Here is a 19,042-nt window from a genome sequence, read left to right on the forward strand (position 1 = left end):
TTTATATTCCTACTATTATCCACTCCTGTGAGGTTTGCCTTGAAAATGAAAAATAGCGTTTAATTGCATGCTATAAAAATGTCCTAAATAATGATGACATCTGGAAACAAACAAAACCCCAACAAACACAAACGCTTGTTAAAGCAGGTCCTATTTACCTATATTCCCCAAAGATTTCATCTTTTATTGATTGAGCTTCGGGATCTGGATGCAAATCTTCTTTTTCTTTCACTGTACAAATAAAATAAAGCACAGATCTGTATGCCGTGTTCCGCCGTGGATTTTTCTTTTTGCAGGTGCAACGGGAAAACTGCCTTGTGGTCACCTCCAGCCTAACCTGAAAGGCAGCAGCTCGCCCTGCACATCTGGCTGGACACAACCAGCAGGTTTCCATCAAGGCTTTGGGGCCGTTCCCTAATTTTTAAGAAAGCTAGCAAGTGTTTATAGAATCATAGAATGGTTTGGGTTGGAAGGGACCTTGGAAGATCATCCAAGTCCCCCCCCCCTGCCATGGGCAGGGACATCTTCAACTCGACCAGGTTGCTTGGAGCCCCATCCAACCTGACCTTGAATGTTTCCAGGGATGGGGCATCTGCCACCTCCCTGGGCAACCAAGTTTATACTTCAATATTTATACTTCAGTCCTTACTCACTGCTTTGAAAATGACAGAATTACTTTCAGCAAACTATTCTATTGTTAAGCAGTTTGGCCACCCATGGAAGTTAACGTCAGTTAGTATGTCCAGTAGCAGTTATCAGGTGGAAAGTGAGCAGGTAGCCTGGCCAACGGCAGCTCAGAGGTGCAGCTGGTAAGGACCTCGACTCTACATCTGGATTAAATACTGGAAGATTCACCGAGCACTATCAAAGGCCTTAGCAAGATCTCTGACCAGCACGCAGCACTATCTCACCCAGAGAGCACAGCTTCACTTATATTCATTAGAATCCATTCTGCGGATATTTCTCAAAAGCTACAAATCCTAATTGGATGTTTCTGCTTGTGGCTTTGCAGCCTCCAGAGATAAAAGTCTGAAGGATGCTTGTTATTAACACGTGAACATAGCGAAAGGACAATAAATCCATTTACCTGAATATTTTCCTCCTTTATTTCTTCTGACAAAGCAAATAGTTAGCAGCAGTAGGGTGAGCAAAGCGATGGCACACATCAGTCCAATAAACCACCCCTGGGTGGAAATTCCATCGTAAATGCCAGCATAGGCTTTGCGAAACAGAAGAGGAGTAAAAGAGAAGAAAATTAATCAGAGGAAAGGGTCATCACCCTACTATAACATGCATACATAACACGTTCTTCACTGGATCCTAACTGAATCGGTCTATCACTACTTACTGTGTTCAACTTAAAGAACTGCAAGACAAAACTATGTCCAGAGCATGACATTTTTAGACTTAAGGGCAATGCGCAGTCTACAAGGCACAGTACAGACATTTTGGAAAGGTAATTCTGAGCGAGTAGTTGACTCAAAGGATTAATGCCAAATAGGAAAGCCGAACAGAGAATTGTTAAGCCTCTCATGCAAAAGCAGTTTTGCGAAAGAAATAGAGTTAAAAGTGCACCTGATACATGCAAACCGCTGGACTGGCACACTTAAAATGGATTATATCACAGCACTACCCTTTCAAAATCGCATAGGAGGGAAAACTGTTTTGTAAAGGTTTGTCATTGTTCCGGGCTATTGTGCATCAAGTAAAGCACAGGACTCAGCCAAGAACCACGGATGCGTTTATGCTCCCATGGGATTCAACTGCAAGGGTCAACTTCAAAATCACAGAACAAAATAATGACTTTGGTACACTTTCACTGCACAACGTAAGATGTAACCTCAACATTTATTTACATTCAAAATAAATCTTTATCACCTTGAAGGGTTTCATGTCTCACCTCTCCCCCTTGTCTCAATTACATCTTCAAAAATGCTATTGTTATCAACCCAATTCTTAGTCACTAGACGAACTGTATATTCAGTTCCAGGCTCAAGTGCCTCAATGGGGTGAAACTTTTGGGTGGGCTTTACTGCTTCTGAAATCTTGCCGATCCCTTTACCTATGGAATGTACATATTCAAGTCATATTAATTAATGGTATTCATTGAACAAAAGGCCTGTGAAATGCACAGTTACAAATAATGTAAATAACACACAAATATGACATACAAGGATTTTTAACATTTGTCATCAGGTAATCTGATTTTCAAAAGCAGGCAGTAAAGTAAAAAACATTCCCCCTATTTGATTTTTAATATTCCATCAGATAAAATAAACAGCAGACTGAAGTAATCCTGATGTTTATGAAGGGGTTGGTACATTTCCCAGGATGAAAGTTAATATTGATGGGGGATTATGAATCTGCTTTAACTAATGCGTGCTTAAAAAAATTACAACTTGAAAATGGGCTTGCTTTGTATAGATAATCTGGGGTTTGATGCTTCTCCCATTGAACTGAAGTCAGCAGGGAAGCACAGACAGCTTGTTATGTGGAAATGGATTCTTATATGTCTCTCAGAAAAAATTAACATTGGGATTTGTACTCATTTCTCTCCTGACAGTGATTTTCCATGTCCTTTTAAATACCACAATGCCTGCACAAAGCACTGTTTTAGATATAGCTGAAGTTTGCTTTTAAATTGATATTCAGGCATTTAAATGTTCCTGATGAGCTTAATATTTGATTAAGAGGTAGAAGAGAAGTTCCAGTAGCCCTAGTTTTAGAGCCTTTTCATTTGCAAAACACCTACTCTAATTTCTGTCTGTGTTAAGATTGCAGGGTATTAAAGCTTTTTTAAAACAGCATTTGTGGATCACAATAAAAAGGACATCTACAGAACTTAGCAATCACTGCCTGAACACGAAAAGCCCGTTCGCAGGAGCAAATGCAGAACTGCATGTGCCCTGGGGGATCTCTTTAGTCACCCAGTGGGCACAACTCGGGAGCGTGCCTGCCCTCGGTGGCAGGAGAGAGATTTTGGCGGCTGCACGTAATAAATACAACTCTTTAATTGTGTTCAGTTGCCTAATTTGCCTGCTTTATGCAAAGTCGTCTAAACTAAGGATTGAGCACACAGTATAATTTGAAAACTACTTGACCAATTAGCACTGACAGTAAAACAATGCTCGTTAATACTTAAACTAGTAAACAAGCAAAGCAAGAAGCTTTCAGAGATTAAGGCTTAGTTGACAGCTGAAGGAAAAAAAAAAAAGATTAGGATGAATCCAAGCACAATCAAAGCAGCAGTTCAAGATAAGTTTTCCAAGGCAACTATACATGTATTACAATAAGCAGTTAAATAAGTAGACCATTGGGACCCAGAGAGAGCACATACAGCTGAAATGTTGCTGATAATGAAGCACAGCTTATTAGCATAAATTAATCCGTCTATCAGTAGTTTTTGCTAAATGAAGTATGTGAAACTGAGTTCTAATTCTTAATCAAACTGCAAATTAAGCAACAGGATACCACAGGTATATTTTAATTACATGTTCTAAAATCAAGACATCAGAAAACCGTATTTAATGGAAACACTATCCATAAAGTAACAAGTATGAATGTGAACCTTCAACCTGTTGTGTATTAAATACCGTATAACACTTATGCATGACACAATAACCACGTGGTCCAATTTGTACAAAACGCAAGTCTCCTTAGGAAGCATTTCTGCTGAATTCCTGGTAAGCAAAATGCTTAACCCTGAGCCCAGTGGTAGCCCACGGCTGCGGTCCGTTGTGCATCTCCTTAAACCAACGTAACCGGTCCGTACCTACCACCTATTTATTTCCAGCTCGTGCCAGCCTCTTCTTTTTGAACGGACGGCTCTTTACAGAAGCAGAAAGGGGGAACTGATATGGCTGAAAAACAACCCTTTTCTGCCAGGTTACTGCTCAGCTGTATCAGCCCCTCCGGCCCCACAGCGGGCAGCGCGGGGCTGGGACGCGCGTCCTGGACTGAGGGTTTGAGCCCAACCTGACCTGGGACTGGGGATTTACCACTGGCTCTCCAGGCTCTTTAACATCACCTATCCCAAAACACTAAACAAATTTTTTTCTTTAAAGCTCGGTACAGGTGTCCAGTGATGGGTGATTATGAGGTTTCTTTCCACGCGATTTCTTTCTGGTCTGTGTTACACACTCAATATAGTGTCTACAGAGGAGAAAGCATTGCTAAGTGGGGCAAGTTTGGTGGTTGGAATAGAAAAAGCAGTGTAGCATCCTGAAAAATAAAAGCAAAGATATACAGATAAGGAAAAGCTCAACAGACTGAAAGGTCAGTGAGCTGCAGAAATTAGCTTCAGAAAATTGAAAGCAGTTGGGTTAGGTTTTTAATCTACAATAAGGGAGAAGAAGCATTAGTAATAAAGGCATATCACCAGCACTTCTCATCTTCCCCCACTATTTATCAGCCATACCATGGGACTCGCATGAACATTAAACACTGAACTGCAATTTTACAATATTCCTACTGGGCTTCAAGATTTATGAGAACAACAGAACACACATTTTTTATAGAAGCTTATGGTATAAAGGGAAAAACAACATAACCTGCCCCCAAAGACTTACAAGAGTGCTAGTTCTCCAAAAGTTAGCACATCTGTTATAAAACATACTTATATAAAAAAGCTGGCAGTCTAATAGCTAAATACTAATTGTGGGCAACATCTTAATTTACAGCCATACCTGTCTAAATACATCTGCTCCAATAAATGGAAAGTTGAACTTTCATTAATTTTCCCCTGCTGCTTGGCTATTAAAAGTGTATAAATATGCATCACAAGTATCCCTCATCTTCTGGGCTTTTTTAGTCCGGGAGGTAATTCGTGCTTAATTGGGAATAATTTAAGCTATAGAGATTAGTAAGCCTGTTGTATGTAAAGTCTATTGAGAAGAATTCATAGGTGAATTAGTGATCATCTATTTGTACTGATTGTCATTTGTATGAGAAATCTGAGCTCGGACAAGAAGACAGGTTATAGTTTACTTCATCTCTTGCTGCCTCTTCTAAGCTCTCTGTGTTGGCTACACTGGGGCAGGCTGGTAGAAGAGGAAAAAGCAAAAAAAAAATAGCAAAGATAAACCGTTAATCACAAATCTGCTTCAAGTACTCCAAGACTGATATATTTAGCATATTATATTTAACACGCCTATTTTTCTTGCTCAAAATGATAGGGGTTTGAAACAGCGATATATCACATATTCCTTTTCCTGGTCCAGCCTGTGTGCAGCACCAGGGCTGGCAGAACGGTTCATTGCCCATCATTAGCAACAGGGTTTGATGGGCCATGGGACCCCCGGCCAAAGAAAAAGCAGCAGAATGGAGTGGCATAAATGACAGAAAAAGAACTTTTTCATCAAGATTTCATCAGATTCTTTTGATTGTGAGCAAACAGGGCATATTTGGGGGGGGGGGGGGGGGCTGGTAACGATACCAGTGGTTACATATGGCTAAGGCAGCTGTATTTTTCCTTTTTCACTGTGCCTGTGGCAAAAGAGAACTAAACCCATATATTTTGTAACAAATGGTTAGTCTCCTCATCTTATGGCATGTCATGAAGGTTAGTACCCTCTGGCTAAGATTTTCAAAAAGCCTGTGGGAGTTATGTGCCAATTGCCATTGAAATGTAATGAAATGTAGTGAACTTCTGTTCTCTGGCTTCTCTGGAAAATAAAACTACAGTTGTACGGCTTCCTCTGGATGAATTTTTCATTAAGGCTTGAATTTCTGGACACACAGTAATCATTCTCAACATGTAATACATGTTTAGTAATCCTCGAGAAACACTGGTAACTAGATGAAAAGAGGCTTTGTGTTAAAAAAGGACTGCTACATTAAATTAATTTTTTTCACTTATGTGAGAACATTATTTTGTGTTACATTTCTGAGGTTAATGATCATTGGGAAATTGACATTGTCAAGGGGAAAATTAATTAGTTTGTAGGTCATTTAAGAAATACTGCCTGAAAATGAAAAATTGGAGATAAAACTCATTCTCCAAAGACAGCATACCTTCTTCTGTGGAATGAAACCAAGATGAAGCCACAAAAATGAAACTATTATTTATTTTGCAGTACAATGCCAATATACTTTTGCCCAGGTTTTTCACGATTGTCCACAGTATTTTATCAACAACAGATAAAAAATCTTTAGTTGTCGATCAGCGTTTCATACCTGTGTTATTTTGGCTATGTTTAAGATCTTTCATAAGAAAGAGGCCTTTCATTTCATTGACTTTGTATTAGCTGCCAGTGGCAGTGGTGTTGGGTCACGCAGCAAAGATTCTATAAACAAAAGATTTTATATCGCCTACTGCTATTTCTCACTAATTCCAGTGGGCCTGCGTTTAATCTTAGAGACAAATATTAAAGTGTGGTTTTCCTCTGTTAAGCAATTATATAGCACCAGCCCCTTCTGAGAGAGGCAGTGCTGCAGAGCAGAGCAGAGAGCTCGGTCTCCACCACTGCCAGACAAGCACAGAGAGTGGCACTGCTCCGCCGGAGAATGAAGAAATCCAGACGCGAGCGTGCGATGGTCTTTTCCTATCAGTATCCGCTCATTGACCTTTTGGTAAAGTGTCGCTAACTCAAAGCAATGTGTTACTCCTGATAAAAATCTGAATCTGAACGGTTCATTCACAGAGGAAGATGTTGCGGTTGTAGAGAAAGTGTATGATCTCCCCATTTATCTATCCAGGGAGTTATATTCATTTAATTGAGAGAAACTTTTTTACTAAATTCAGTCATTCATGCCACTGCAAACACATCTTCAGGAAATGGGTTGCACATAAATTGCAGGCTGGCAAAGTTATCATTTAAAGCACAACAATTTTCCCTACACAGACTTGGTTTTAGTGGTGATACATGCATACTCGTATATGTACATATTAAAAAAAGAGAATGACTTTTCTTTCTGATTCCAGACTATAGTAGCAGGGAGAACTGCAAATAAATGAAAGCAATAGCAGTGATGCAGATTGAGTATATCAATGATTAAATGTGAATGAATCCATAGCTTCCACCTTAACATCTCCACTTCCCTGGCAGAAAGTATTGTGAAATTCTGAAATACCCATGGCACAGCCTGCAAAGGCTATATTACAGCAGTGGAAGCTATTCAAAGTCTTAAAATGAACAATGAGAGCTTTATGTTTTTATTACTAAAACCAGAACATAGTGGATATAGAATCACTGAATCAAAACCCAAAGAAAGTTGGAGCGCTCTATCACGGAGTTTCATTTCAGGGGGCACCATGTTTTATATCTGTCATTTATGTGGGTCATTTTAAATTACAAACTTTGACTTTCAAAATCACTCCCTTTCTTCAAAAAGAGAGATTGTTTTAATTTTGAGCAATAGCCTTGCTTTCTATACCACAGCTTAAAACCCCAAGAAAGTCACTGAAGAGAGTCATTTTTTTTCAGCCTATCATGTTTAGTTGAAAAATATCCGAACAATTTAGCCAGCAAATAATGACACAAAACTCTAGCGGCATCTCAGTGACAGATGCAGTGTCCTAATTTGGGGTGGCTTGAGAACCAGCAAGGAGCACACATTAATTGCAGAACAGGACCCTTGCGGCTTTTATTAATTATACTACTCTGTTCTACAAGCATTTCACAAGAATCAGTTGTTGCCTCTGCTGAAACAAAATCTTAGGAAAGAAGAGAATGAGAACAAAATGAATGGCAAGATTATCATCCATTTAAGCATATCAGGCAGGGAAGCATTTCAAAAAACCTGACAAGGTTATTCAAAGAAGTTACAGACTTTCAAGTGGCCAAAACACATTATTCTCCCTGCCCAATGAAGGCCAGAAAAGGTAACTAATGAGGTGATATTGTGTATTTTTTAGCTCAGGGAAAGAAAAAAATAAAGGATCTTTTACTTTCCTTAATGAAGAATAAATTTTAAACCCTGCTGATAGATTCATAGTTACTACTACGTGAGTACCCGTATACTACAGTGAGACTGGAAGCTACAAGGCAGTTGAGAAGGAGTGTCCCTACTTGAGAAAGCGGATGATAGTTCATGGCTGGATCCTGAACTGGGACATGATGAGTTTAAAGTACTTTTTACTTGTTTTACCAGTAACTGAAGAGATTCTGCAACTTAGAAGTCCAATAGGATGTTGTGCAACAAGGACCATTTTTCTCTTTTATATCAACATTGTTCCAGACTGTTATCATCGCTAAAAATGATGAAGCCAGGACTCTTTTGCTTATCACATTCTCCTTCTCCTTCCCTGTGGTAAGCGCACAGCAATGGTTTCTGATTAATAGCAAGGACTTGTTCCTCAGTATTGTGGAGTTTTCAGACTTGCTGAGCACAGTACATTTTATTTCATTTCAGCTGAATGTGAAAGATGAGCTACCATATAGTGCTTGCAATTTTCCTTTAAATCACTGAACATCACTGAACATCAGTGGTTTAGGATAGGGTATAAGTGGCACACAAATGCTCACTTCCAGTCTCTGATAAAATAATAATAAAATAATGGATCAAATGCACTGCAGTCAACTTTATGTTCATCTGGATTTTCCGTGTCAAATACCTGCCCCTAATGTTTCTGGCAGTCCCGCGTCTTCATGCAAGGACAAAATTTGTTTTTATAATATTACTGAGGACAGATTATCTAGATCTTCAATTTTTTTCTTCATGACTAAATGCAATTCACTTATTCTAGTACGGCTTAAAGAGTTGATAGGTGGGAATAGAAACAGTGCTGTACAGCAAAATGAAACAGATAAGCGCTACTTTTCTGAAGAGCTGCATGGCTACATTAAAAAGTTCATTGATTGTTCTCATGGAAAGAAAAACAAATTTATTTCTTCTAATTACAAAGGAAATGTCAAGCCTGGAATATTCTCAATAGATTTTTCCATTATTGTTAGAGCTTCTCCGCATAAAAACATATTGCCTATTAACTTACTCCCTTGAGCCATCGTTAGTCCTTCTTCTGTGACCGGCTTCCCACAGCCTTTGACTGTACAAGCCTTCACATAGAATTTGTACTTGGTACTGGAGCTGAGACCTGAAAGCCTCCAGCTGAGCGTGGAGCGGTTGGTTACGCTGACATCGTTCAGAGGTCCGATTTCATGCGTTTCGTTTACTGAAAGAGAAAAGGCAGTTGAATCAGATCCAGCAGCTAAAGGCTACGAACATGAAACGTGTCATGAAGGCTCCTGCAAAGGAGACACTCTGCAGTAAGTAGGAAGGATGAAGCCTGAATAAACGTATCTCACCTCCCTGCCAAGTATTTAAATGGGATTTATCTCGTCCATGTCAATCTCCCAATTACTCAGTGAGCTATTACTGTTCTTAAAAAGCTCTCTGATTCTAGATATGCATGTACTGAGTGGGAGGTAAAAATTACTGTCTCCTAGATCATTAAATATATATAAATTGCTTCTTGCTTTGCTTCCAAACATCTGCAAACTTTTGCAAGCAAGTTAACAGATGGTTGTCCTGCTTTGCTCCCCTCTGCCTTGGCAGAGCTGGCAGCTGAAGGAGGGGTTGCCACTCACAAACCACCTAAATAGGTAGATCCACTCTCTGCCCATAGGCACCAAAACCAAAGGGAAGATTCAGCCCCCAGCCCCTGATTGCAAAGGCAACCGGGCAGTTCTGTTATCAGCAGCGTGGCCTGGTTTCAGCTAGGATAGAGTTAACTTTCTTCCTGATAGCTGGTACAGTTTTGGGTTCAGTATGAGAAGAATGTTGATAACACACGGATGTTTTCACTTGTGGCCAAGTAGTGTTTATACCAAGTCAAGGATTTTTCAGCTTCTCATGCCCAGGCAGCAAGAAGGCTGGAGGGGCACAAGAAGTTGGGAGGGGACACAGCCAGGGCAGCTGACCCAAACTGGCCAAAGGGGTATTCCATACCATGTGATGTCATGTCCAGTATATAAACCAGGGCAGGAGTTGGCCTGGGAGGGATCGCTGCTTGGGAACTGACTGGGCATTGGTCGGCAAGTGGTGAGCAATTGCATTGTGCATCACTTGTTTTGTATGTTCCAAACCTTTTATTAGTATTGTCATTTTATTATTGTTATTGTTATCATTATTAGTTTCTTCCTTTCTGTTCTATTAAACTGTTCTTATCTCAACCCACGAGTTTTACCTTTTTCCTCCTGATTCTCTCCCCCATCCCACTGGGTCAGGGGAAGTGAGTGGTGCTTAGTTGCTGGCTGGGGTTAAACCACAACACAGAGATAAGTGAAAATTACATGGGATGTTTTTTGTAAATAGGGCACAGTCTAATCCTGTTCCATCCTCAAAGTACATATAAAATACCCTGAATTGTCACCATGCCTCACAGCTGGTGTTGTGGTAGTCTGGGACCAATACTGGATCTTGCCTGAGGTTATCTGCTCAAAGTCTGTTCCCAGCTACTCAGTTCTTTCACAGACAAGAAAGAAAGAAATAGCCCTGGTATTTAGTTGTTTCTCAGTGTGATTGCTCAATAACATGACTCAGGTGGTAGTTGTCTGCATTTCTGCTGAGGCATTCTACAGGGAGGAGGTGCTCACTGACATAAAGTGGAGATCTGAACAAATGTGGCTAAAGTTCTCTCATTACAAATTATTTTGCATTGAATGACTTTCACTTCAGGAAAATGCACCTACAATTTATGGGTCTTCTTAACCACTACGTTAGGTATAATTTGCAAATATGAAATAATTGAATTAGTCTATAAATGTGGAATAGGGCCTGGCAGCAATGTGAGCTTACATCAGAAAACTGTATGGGAAACTTTTTGCTCTGGAAGATGACTTTAGCCTGCCCTCTAGCAGGCTGTGCACACATCGCAGATCAAAACACACCGTTCTGACGCTATGGTTGTTACAGGGATCTCAGAAACAGCCCTTCTCATCAGCCTCTGTTTTAAAGAACTGCACATATAAACCCTTTTTTTTGTTTTGTTTTTCTTTTTTTCTTTTTAACTAATAATGCTTAAATTCTAAAATCGAAGTAAAACAAGCACATACTTATCTGGTATTGCAAAATGTAGCCAGTAAGGTGGCCATTTGCTTTCTTGGGAAGTCCCCACGACAGAGTGACTGAGTCCTTGTCAAAGTTCAGGATCCTTAGAAAACGTGGTTGTTCGGGAACTGCAAGATACAGGGATTAGCTTTTAGAGAAGAAGATTGAACAGGTCTGTCTCGACATATACTTGTTAAATGAGGATATAGTTTAGCTCAACACCTACAGTTCCCATTTCTAGTGAAGAGTTTTATGAATATTGTAGATTTTACAATCACTTTAAATAAGGAAATCAACTCACCTTGTTACATGGACAATTTCTATTTATGCCCCTCCACCCCATATGCTCATTTTGTCTTACCTCCTTCTGGAGTTTCAAACACAACAGGGGAGCTTTCCGGGCCATCTCCTTTGGCGTTGTAAGCCAAAACAGTTAAGCGGAATTCACTGAAGGGCTCTAGACCAGGAATCATCCCATAGTTTCTGTCTCCTACAAATGTTAGGAAGTGTTTCTCTGGGTGATGCCTTTTTCCATCCAGCATGCTTTTTGTTTTCCACCAACTGACCTGCATCGAGATCGGTATTTCTATAGCAAATTATGTTGTATGGGGCTGAACGCGATATTGATTTCTGTCATCTTCCCAGAAATGGGAGATTGCAATCTATCCTTGATCTGGGATTCATTTAGTAGTTTATTCAACTATATACAAATATTTAAAGAGAAATTTGTAACCTTATAGCCTCTTAAATGTCCACGAACTCTGTCCCTTGGTATTCCAAACCAGAAGACTTTGACCAGCGTGCTGTTCACAATATCCACCGATACGCCGGAAGGAGCGGCATCTGGAACTGTAAAAACAAAAGTGCTGCATATTAAAGATACTTACAAAGGCTCGGTTTCATGCCATTCACAGCTACAGGGCTTGGCTTTCCAGCTCAAGCTGTGGCAGTTCATGCAGTCTTACTGCAGGGAAGAAAAAAGCCATTCCACCTGCATCCAGTGGGTGAAATGGGCCAATAAACATTATTTTGCCATATCAGGGCTTTCTGCTGGGGCTGGAATACAGGTGCACTGGGACATATGAATTTCTACATCAGTATTTATGATTTCCTGTTTCAAGTAATGCTTACAGCAGTGAGAAGAATAAAAAAAAAAAAGATTAGCACAGCACTCAAGAAGGCAATAATAAAGTTTTTTTTTTATAATCAATTTCATTTTACAACTAAGCTCATTAAACAGTAGGATTTTAATCACCACACAATACAGAGAGCTGTTATAGTGCCTGAAAAAAAGAGGCCTTGATCCATTGACAACTGAATTGCAAGGAGGATTTTCCACTGATAGATATAAAATTATATCCATCACAAACACACAAAGAAAATAAACACGCTGCGGGGTTTCTTTCTTTCTGTTCTCACTATTCACCACCGCTTCTGCCATACACTCCACAGGGGAGAGAAGGTGCATGACCAAACCTTCCCGTTGCCCACCTCTGGGTGCGCAGTGGGGATTCTCCCACCCGAACGGCTCCAAGACCATTCCCAGCACTGACACCTGATGCGGTGAAACGCCAGGAAGAACTCAGTAGGTTGTAAACATCCAACTGGTCCATTGCAGGTTGATAACGCAGATCTCGGTGCACTCACTCAACAAGAGGAGTACTCCAGAGAGCCTACCTTAGGATTAGTGTCCCTCTGTAAGGCTGGTAACGTCTGTGGTTATCACAGCAACTTTACTGATGGTCCCATAATACCTACCATGGGTCAGGATACGATCTTCTGCGAGAAGCTGCAGCAAGTGGAGAGGTGGGAGCAGCAGCACCTATACTACTGCTGCTGGGGAAAGGCTCCTGCGGGACGTGGTGGGTTAAATCAAGGGCATGGCTGGCTGGTCCTTTTAATAAGCAGCAAAACACATGCTTGTCTTAGTTGGCTAATCCACTATAGACTTTTCAACTGCCATTCAAACTGTCAGTTCGTCTCATTCTTACGAAAACAACTTAAAGACTTCAGATTCTGCATGGGATGAAAACTGCCTGACTGTAACTAATAAAATTAATCTGCAGATCTGAAACACGGACCTTTCGCTGGCCCTCCTGGCCCCTCTTTGCCAACAGCTCCCAGCCCCTGCTGCTAAGCGTTTGCAAATGCAATAAGCATTTGTACTTGGGATCAGGGAAGCTTGGCACCCCACGCTAGCTGGCCACCATGCTGTTTACTCCCTTGCTGATTTAAATCCTTAATTCCTACAAAAAAGATTCTTTTTTTTTGTGGTGGTGGTAGTGATTAACTGGGTTGCTTCCTAATGTGAGGCTTGGCATTTCTTTACTGCAACTGGATATATTTCCAGTCCTCCAAATATCATCTCTAGTCGTGCGGTAAACACCAAAAGGGGCAGGCTGCTGTTCAGAGATGTTGGGGTGACCTCAGCAGTGTGTGACCTCAGACATTATCCAGTGTCCCATGGACATAGCAGGGCTGCCACATCCTGCATGGCACCGGCATTAATTCTATTTGCAGGGCAATCCTCCTGCATGTTCACCTCTCCTAACGGGACATGATTATTAAAGCCCACCATGAAGCTGGAGCTCGAAGAGCATGTGCAAAGGGTGGTATCATATCCAGTTGCTGTGATTTCAGAGCGGCCCAGGGCACGTATTTTGTGAAAATGGGTGGCAAGGGGAGAAAGCCTCTTTGATCTGGCCTGGAGGATGCACTGTGGGCCAGGCAGAGTCCAAAATCAGATATGGGCAAGCGCTAAGACCCGGAGAGGGGGCTTGGAGCAGGAGTAGATCCAAAGCAAAGCCTTACAGTGGGGGAAGACTTCTCCAGAGACACAGGGAGGTCTGAGAGGCGGCTGTGCCACCCGGGAGCCACAGAAAGCTACTGGACAGGAACCCAGGCTGGAGAAGAGGACCTGTTCTTCAAGGACTCAACAGACAAGGTAGCACCCAGAATACATGGGAATGTGGCATCATCTATAAATTCACTTATAACGCCCAGTGCCTGATTGTACTTAATTGCCGGAGTGCTTCACTTCTGACAGTGTTAAAATGCTGAATCAAGCCCCAGACAAGCTAAAGATTTTTTTTTTCCCACCAAGCACACCACCATGACTGCTACACTTCATAGACTTCTTATGGACTGTGGCTGTCAAACAAGTATCCAGATTAAGCCAGCAACTGAGGTTAATGAAAGCACAAGTGACCTTTTCAAAAAAACCCTCAAATTCCAGCAAGTTGGCATCGACAGCACCCAGCATCAGTCGTATCTGCAGCTCATGTAGCCCGTCAGGCCAAGCACTGGCATTTCAGCAGTTTTGGCCATGGGCTGCCTAATCCATCACTCCACATCCGATCGTTTTGCATCGCAATAATTCCCCACGCAGCGTATTTTTACATGGAGGTTTCTGCTACTTACCGTCCTCTCCTGAATATCCGATGGTAACGTTTGGTTCAGGACCAGATCCTAAATTATTTACCGCTTGGACTTTGATCTCGTAAGGCACAAAGGTGGGAGTATTTCGCAGGGTCAGTGAATGCTTCTTCACCATCTCCTCGTTCCAGTCCGCCTCGACTCCCCGCTGCCGCCAGCTGACTTTGTACTCCAGCCCCGGCCCGTTCCTCTCCACAGGTTTCAATGGCTGCGGAAGAAGTTAAAAGAGATCTTGTCTGCCTTTGTTGCAGTAATCATGAAACAGCAGCTGAGGGGAGGGGGGAATAATTTTGGAGGGCGTGTTACAACATTGGGAGCGAAAGGGGGAAAAAATTAAGGTTTAGCTTTTCAGTCTTGTGTTAATTTTAAGACTACTGGAAGAAAAAGGTCATGACTTCAAGAGAAAGGTGGGTGAAAGGCAGAGAAACAGCTGGATTAAAAATAGATTAATTGCTAGTAAACGTATTTCTGCATACTACATACATCAGGTTTTGTTTTGCCACAGGTTTTCTTTGTTTTCTTGTGTGATGTAAAACCGCATGCCTTTTAGCACAACTAAAATGCATATTTTGGCATAAGGCTGTGTGTGCTTTTTAGTACAGCTAAAATCTGCGTTTTACCTTAGAATTTTATGTAGCACAGCAAGTTGGGTCATTAAAATTTAGTTTTGTTCTAAGTACGCAGCAAATGCTTGAAACTATGCCTGGACATTTAATGTGCAACTGCTGCGCTATTCTTTCTTTCTGATCAGCTAAAGAATTCATCACAACATGGTTCCCATCTAAGTAACATTAATTTATAAAATATTAGAAGATGTAAAGCAATGGCTTGTCATGAGACATTCTCCAGATGAGTTTATTTCTCTGAAAATGTACTTCTTAAATTAATAAAGTTAACTGGTTACCTGTACTACTAAAAATGATGAAGGTTATTTCAGTCCACTGAAACAGCTGTGGGTATTTCCCACCACATAGACTACTTTTCGTAATATTTAAATTATATATTGTACATATTAAATATATAATAACTGATAGGTATCCAAACTGCACACAGAGGTCTGAAATGAAACAGCATTGACTTGCAAGTGCCAGCAGAAAGCGATGCCCCATTGATGCTCCTCATGCACGGGGGGACCTAGGACTGGGGGATCTGCAAAAATTCCCACTTATCTGCTCTGAGCGTATGAGGACCTTTGGGATGACTGGGGTGAAGGAGCCGGTAGACTGGGCAGCTTTCTAACAGGCACTGCAGGGAGAATCACCTCCATGGCAAAGGTCCCGGGGAACGGGATTTGCGAGAGAAGCTGAAGAAGTAAAAAATTCCTACTAAAAAATAACTTCTCGTTTTGAGTTAAATTGCAGCACTGCTTGACTTATTTTGATCTCCCTTAATGCTGCAAATCCTTGGCTGAAAAGCTAGTTGCTAATGCTCATCTGCTTTCTTAATCCAAAGTAGGCAGATTAACATCATTTTGCAGCCTTTGTCTGCCAGAAATAGCATGTTCAGTGCCTAGCATTTCCTCTGAAAAGCATATAGGAAACACCATAAATAAATGAATATCCTGTTTACGACATTTAAATGATTCAACAAGATTTAACAAAGCCTGTCCATCCCATTCTCTCCCTTCAGTCTCAGTTTTCACTTCTACTTTTGCCCTGTCTGAGCAGTGGATTACAGGCTTCCCGGCGAGGAGAAGTGCTCATTCTCTGTTCAACAAAGCGTTGGTCATAGGAGCATTTCCCAGCCCTGCTGGTTACTACCACTCTCCATTTCTTCTGAGAGGCAGGATGGTCTTCCCTGACCCTGGGCTATGTCGTACAGCAAAAATCCCCGTTCAAGTCCAAGCCAATAGACCTAGAGGGCCATCTCCTTTTGGTGTAATTATAGCCTAAACCATGAATTCACGCTGGGGAAACATTTATTGTTCTTTGCTGCAAGCGGCAGATTGAGAAGTAAATCTCATGTAAATTGTGTTTAATTCCAGCCACAAAAAAATTATGCTTCCTTCCACAGTTGTTGAAATTTGTGTTAAATGATGGAATATATATCTCTCTCAGCTGTTGGTACAGAAGCTATAAGCTTAAAAGCCAGGGAATTTGAAGACTGGAAACCATCCTCAAGACTTTGACACACATGCTTAGGAGCTTTATCTACACTCCTTTAGTTCTTGATGTAAAAATTCAAGCTCATGTTCTCTTGGCCAAGTGATTTGCATCATTTTTAAAGTTCCGGGCTGGAAGGGCAGAAGCTCTGCGTAACCCATCCCCTGCCTGGAGCTGACTGCTCCCCTGCGGGGCAGGGTAAGACCACAATTATTTTAAGCACTTTCTTGTATGCAAGATGCATAGCAGAAGAGCATACTCTGCGGAAGTCTTACTGTGCTTTACAGGACTTTCGTATTTCTTAAAAACCCTCCAAGTTAGATGTAAAAAATTCTCTTTTGAAAAAAAAATGAAACTAAGAGAGGAAATCCGGAACGCATTTAAGTCAATAACAACTTTACCTTTGATTTCAGGAGCATCAAGGATCCTACCTATGGAATTTGCTAATATTTCCTAAAAAACAGGGTATAGGGGAAGGGGATATAAAGTCAAGGGATCCGTTATTTCTTTTTTAATGTAATTATATTAAAACGACATCCTGATAAATTCCATGCTGCTTTAGAAACTGCTGCTTGAAAGGAGAACCTGTTTCCGATATTGTAGCACTGACAGACACGTTTGCCTTACCTCCCATTTCATCACCATTTCATTTGGTTCAGAAGCTTCAACTCGGATGTTTTCTGGGTTCTTGTCTGGAGCTGGAACCACACAGGTGATAAGGTTAGCTCACATATCCTGGGTTTTATTTGCATTTATTATTTAAATGCAAAAAAAAGATGCAAAAAACTTTTCTTATTTCTGTATTACTGAGAGTGGAAGACACCTAAACAAAAAACGTTCATGAGATTAATTACTTGGATCAGCAAAGCTGCTGTGACCAAAACACATTGTTTATGCAGTTTTGATTCCTAAGTGCCCTTGCTGGTTGGAGCCACCAGCTAACATGAAACTGTGACTTTTGGATTTCAAAGCACCAGATGTAGGGGGATTATGAGGAAGAGATTTCTCTCCCTATGGGGATAGTAAACAGAAGGTGTATCATTAGTGGGACGCACAGAGCTGAAAAGCTGAAGAAGGACCTGAAATTGAAGTAAAGGGGAAAAAAACGAAAGAAAAATGCCAAGGAATGCAAATACCGTACTGAACAGTTGGCCTCTGAAATGACTTTCAGGGACACAACATTTTCTGTCACAGTGAGAAATGCACTGCGAATGGAGATTTTTGACAAGGTTAGCGCTGCTGAAGGGCTCCCCATAAACCCTGATCTTCTCCAGCAACTGCTTGTCCACCAAGAGCTGCAACGGGCTTTAAAGGTGCAAAATCAGCAGAGCTCTGGAAAGCGGCGTGTCAGACTTACCCTGGTAGGAACCAGCCTTCTAACCACAGCAGCCTAGACCCCTTCCTTTGGCATCCCTGGGCTGCCACTGAGCAGCGAGAGCAGCACAAGTCCCCCTGATTTCTTTACACCCCTCAGAAGCACAGGGGGACACTGATATTCCCAGCAAAACACTAAAAATACAGATATTCAGAAAACTTGATGGCAGCATTTACCAGCCGGAGGTGTCGCATAGCGCAGTGATGGTTTGCTAGGCTGGCTCCTTCCGACGGCGTTCACAGATACGACACGAAACTGGTAATTCATATACGGGGCCAGTGACAAAAGGGTTGTGGTGTCATTCCCCGGGGTTCGGGTTAGCTCCTGCCACCTCCCTGGCTCCCACCGGTTCTCTTCAAACTCTATAATCGACTCTGAGGCAGAAAAGAAACAAAACAAAAGAAAAAAAGGCAAAGCCTGTATAAATGGCTTATAAATAGCAAGGATGGAAATGAACTTACAACAAATTAACTGTCATAGTAAAACCGATTAAGTATGGCTGTGAGCATGGTTTGTTTCTTCTAACAGCCATGACATGCCGTAACACTAAACAGTGCAAGATGATGCTACTAAAATCCTTCATACCATTAATAGGGCTGTTGTGATTGCCCCCAGCTTTCCAAGATAGTCGAACACTTCGGTTTTGATTTTCTGAGAGCTGAAGGTCTTCTGGAGGATCAGGAACATCTGAGAAATAATGAAGAAGTGTCAAGAGCACAGCAAGCTATTTCTGTTTGTCTTGGCATTTTCCGAAGGAAACAGCAAGTTCAGTCAAGATGGTGGTAAAATGTCTTTTGATTTCAAAATGGACAAAATTAGGAAAGTGGGAATTGCTTTTAAAGATCCTTTTTATTACAGAAAAACAGTCTGAATCTTCTGGTCCTGTTTTCTCCCTTATAAACACAATATCTCTTCTCAAGTTCATTTCCATCTACTCTTGTTACTGTGCTTCCAGCAACAGATTTTTCTTTTCAAATCAACACTAAGATCTATTTAATCATTAATAGATATTGACACTGCTCTTAGCAGAAAGTTATATTAGCATCACTTGGATTTACTCTGGTGCAAACCAGAGCGGTAGAAGGTGACTCAGCTCTGACAGTTATTGAACTTGGCCTTTTAGAGTATGAGTGAAAGGACA

General features: G+C 41.2%; 1 protein-coding gene across 3 annotated transcripts in view; it reads right to left on the minus strand.

Annotated features, from left to right (window-relative positions):
• Nucleotides 1-19,042, minus strand: part of CHL1 (cell adhesion molecule L1-like) — a 56,571-nt gene that overhangs the window by 2,383 nt on the left and 35,146 nt on the right. For 2 of the 3 annotated variants that reach the window (XM_010570513.1, XM_010570504.1), the window contains 11 exons: nucleotides 18,487-18,588; nucleotides 18,078-18,275; nucleotides 17,154-17,224; nucleotides 14,410-14,632; nucleotides 11,723-11,838; nucleotides 11,351-11,555; nucleotides 10,995-11,117; nucleotides 8,933-9,112; nucleotides 1,901-2,062; nucleotides 1,088-1,219; nucleotides 159-231 (listed from right to left, as the gene is read on the minus strand). In XM_010570513.1, the coding sequence (XP_010568815.1) occupies nucleotides 159-231; nucleotides 1,088-1,219; nucleotides 1,901-2,062; nucleotides 8,933-9,112; nucleotides 10,995-11,117; nucleotides 11,351-11,555; nucleotides 11,723-11,838; nucleotides 14,410-14,632; nucleotides 17,154-17,224; nucleotides 18,078-18,275; nucleotides 18,487-18,588 (1,585 nt within the window). The remainder of the gene's footprint in view (nucleotides 1-158; nucleotides 232-1,087; nucleotides 1,220-1,900; nucleotides 2,063-8,932; nucleotides 9,113-10,994; nucleotides 11,118-11,350; nucleotides 11,556-11,722; nucleotides 11,839-14,409; nucleotides 14,633-17,153; nucleotides 17,225-18,077; nucleotides 18,276-18,486; nucleotides 18,589-19,042) is intronic. The other variant, XM_010570523.1, reaches the window with a different exon arrangement.

The sequence above is a fragment of the Haliaeetus leucocephalus genome, unplaced genomic scaffold, assembly GCF_000737465.1.
Source record: "Haliaeetus leucocephalus isolate CR32 unplaced genomic scaffold, Haliaeetus_leucocephalus-4.0 Scaffold2, whole genome shotgun sequence".
NCBI classification, from domain to species: Eukaryota; Metazoa; Chordata; class Aves; order Accipitriformes; family Accipitridae; genus Haliaeetus; species Haliaeetus leucocephalus.